General features: G+C 27.6%; 2 protein-coding genes across 2 annotated transcripts; both read left to right on the forward strand.

Moving 5' to 3' along the window:
* The first annotated feature begins 225 nt into the window (after positions 1–225).
* Chro.80270 (bromodomain protein) lies at positions 226–1,077 on the forward strand. The annotated part of the gene is made up of 1 exon (XM_660214.1): positions 226–1,077. The coding sequence occupies one exon, from the start codon at positions 226–228 to the stop codon at positions 1,075–1,077; it is 852 nt and encodes a 283-aa protein (XP_665306.1).
* A 622-nt stretch (positions 1,078–1,699) lies between these two features.
* Positions 1,700–2,158, forward strand: Chro.80272 (hypothetical protein). The annotated part of the gene is made up of 1 exon (XM_660215.1): positions 1,700–2,158. One exon carries the CDS (start codon positions 1,700–1,702, stop codon positions 2,156–2,158), a length of 459 nt encoding a protein of 152 aa, XP_665307.1.
* Positions 2,159–3,434: the final 1,276 nt, after the last annotated feature.

Raw genomic sequence — 3,434 nt, forward strand, 5'->3', positions numbered from 1 at the left:
TGTTATACATTTGGCGATCTTGGGGTTGTACATCCTAAAAATAAGAGTTGGAGAAGAATACAAATTTTGGGGGATTCTGGTCAGAATAATAATGAAATTGATAAGAAAGGTGTTGTCAGTAATTCTGAGGAAATATATAATGCTGGAAGAAGTACAAGATCTTCTATTAATACTACAAGTAATAGAAGATCATTGAATACAGAAGAATCCAATGAAGATGTTGAAATGAAGGAGGAAGAGTTAGAAGAAATGGATTCTATTGTAAGTTTAGGAGAAAGATCAGATATAGAATTTGCAAGAAATAGGAAATCAATGTTTGAAGTTACTAGCAATATGAAAGCAATTAATGTTTCTAAAGATACAACAGGTGATGGCTCTCAAATAGGGAAAGAACTTGAAATTGGTACTATAAGTTCAACATTAAATACCGGGAATGAATTGGAAGATTTAAATGAAGAACAAATCACTCCAGAGGAAATAGAATATAGAAGGGAATCATTAAATGATGCTATTTTACAAGCTTGTGATATGGCTATGAAAATTCCAGAATATGAGGCTTACATATCCCTTCCGTCACAGACTACTTTCCCAGACTATTACCAGATCATTTCAAAACCTGTTTGCTTGCAACATATTCGACAGTTTGCAAAAAAGAGAGAATTCACCTCTTTACACAAATTGGAAAAGTATTTAGAACGACTTGCATCAAATGCCAAGACTTATAATGGATTTAGCCATTTTCTATATTATTCAGCTCTTCATTTAACAAATACTATTATGATGGAGGTTAGAAAGAGAGTTGCTGTTGCATTCTATACATATAAACTTCCTGAAGGTCATATTAGGGATCACGAAGCTAAGCAACTTTGGGAGGGTCTAAATGCCGTTTCAGAGACAGATTTGAATAGAAAGCATATGTTAGTTCCAGACGTGGGCGACGAAAAGGAAGAAGAGGAGGAGGAGGAAGAAAATGATGGCGAGGAAGAAGAGGAAGATGAGGAAGAGAATGATGATGATGATGACGGCGATAATAATAATAAGAATAATCGAAGTGAAAAGAAAACTGGGAAAAAATAAATATTCTAAGATATTAACACATGAAGTTGTATCTCTTTCATTTTCTCATGGTACTTTTTTATGTAAATTTTAGATTCACATAATATTTTAAGTATTATTTATATTACTCAAAATAACTATATATTGAAATGATTGGCGCTTACTTTCGATAGTTTACTCATGCACTTAATGGCTTACGTGTATGGGCGCCAACCAATTGGAGTGGTTTGACCCAAATTCATGATTTTTTTTAAAATCAATTAATTAAGAGAAAAAGCAAACCTACACGTTAGGGATAGGACAACTAATGAAAAGTAGGAAAAGTAGTATAAGGTTGATATTTTTAAAGCATATGATTAAGTTAATAAAAAAGTGAAAAGTATATGTATATATACATATATATTATCTAGTGAGATAGGAGTGGGATAGGGGACAAATTGCAAGAAATATTTCTCAATTCTCCTATTTCACTTAAATTAGGAATGATTACTAAGGTTAAGAATTAATTTACTAATTCTTTTTTCTTTTTTAATTTAAATTAAAAAAAAAAGAAGATAAAGTGATTTATTATTTAGTATTTAGGTTATAGGATTTAGACTCTACTCATTCTGTAATAAGAAAAGTTAAAGAAAAGAGATCAAAAATGTTTGAAACAGTTGTATTGGTGGCAATATTTACAATAGTTTTTACTGGACTAATTATGGCAGGTTATATTCAATATTATGAGAATGCGCCTATAGAAGATATTAGAAAGCTTCTTAAAGAATCCTATATGATTTTAGCCTTAATGGAATTATTGTTTGGATTATTTGGAATTATTAGCTTTAAAGTAGAAATAGTTTTACAATTTTTAGATTGGTGGTTATTTTATCAAGCAAGTAATAAATATCCATATATATTTAGTATGGATTCATTTTTTCCAGTAAAAGTGATTATTGTTACATTAATTAAAGCAATAATAAGTATAAGAACTTCCTTCAATATTCCTTTTAGGTCTCTCATATTTCCATATATAATGTCTACAGTCTGTATATTGCCATTACTATTTGCTTTTTCATATCCATATGAAGACTCAGTAAGTTTTAAATTATGGTTAATTTAATTAATATGTAATTATTAACTTAAACAAAATACATTAGAAATTAGCTCATATAGTTTGGGACAAAAGTAATGATGAAGACATTTTAACCCGCTTCATTAAGATAGTTATGTCGGAAAGAAGTCGAAATGACTATTTGGTTCATTTGAAGATCCAAATTCAGAGGTAAGTTTTAATAATTTCTTGAATAAACAATCAACCCAAGTTGATTGATAGTTATCAAGACCAAAAAAAGAAGAAACTAATTTTATTTAATCAAATTTACTCCATTCAGAAATATTGCAAGCTTATATAGGCAAAATAAGTATATTCGCTCTATAGTTTCAAAGTCTCCATTATATGTCAAAAACTTTATCGTTTCAAGGGCTAGTATTGAAGAAATCTAACAAATCCTCTATTACTTCACAGAGACAATTTATCACATATTTTGATACTTAATTTTATCTCAAATTTAAATCTAATTCATTTTTTAATTAATTTTCCCATATTTATTTCACACATAATTTTTCTTTTTTCTATAATGGTTTTCCATGCATTTTAATACTTGGCGCCTAATTTTTGTGTGTGTACAAAATAATTTAAATAATTAAATAAATTAAAAGTGCAATTGAAAAAATATTATAAGGAAAGTTAGAAAACCAGAATTCAATCAAAATAGAAGAATATTCAGGTTAATATGGAGTTTACAAGTATTACTGAGGAGTTACATGTTTCTTTAAATCACAAGTTAGATGAGTCTCCACAGGAATCGGCATTAATTCCCGAAATTATTCAAGTTAAATTAGTTTTAGATGCCGCGGGAATTTGTCAGAATATAGGTATGTTAGATTGAGAAAATGAGCTATATCAGTATGAATAAATATATTACTACTTTACCACATTTTTTTAAATATTTTATAAATATTTCTTCTAAATACTTGAATAAATATTTATGGAATATATATGAAATTATACAATAAATAGATTTACCTAGAGAAAATTGTTATTACTCCAATCATGAAATTATTGTAAGTAATTTCCAAAGTAATATATAATTGAATAGAATTAATTAATTACTGAAATTCAATATAATTAATGCTTAGATACAGAAATTAAATGAAATATTGCCAATTAAAAGTGAGATTTTGGATAATATTGCAATATTAGAAGTCACTTTAAGCAATCATAGAATTCATAAAAAAGTAAGTTATAAAAATTAAATACTCAATTTTGTCTGCATTAAATATCATGGCGCTTTTACATGCATTTGTTGCATGTAATATAGTATTATATTTTATAC

Source organism: Cryptosporidium hominis (assembly GCF_000006425.1).
Source record: "Cryptosporidium hominis TU502 chromosome 8 CHRO018108, whole genome shotgun sequence".
Taxonomy (NCBI): Eukaryota; Apicomplexa; class Conoidasida; order Eucoccidiorida; family Cryptosporidiidae; genus Cryptosporidium; species Cryptosporidium hominis.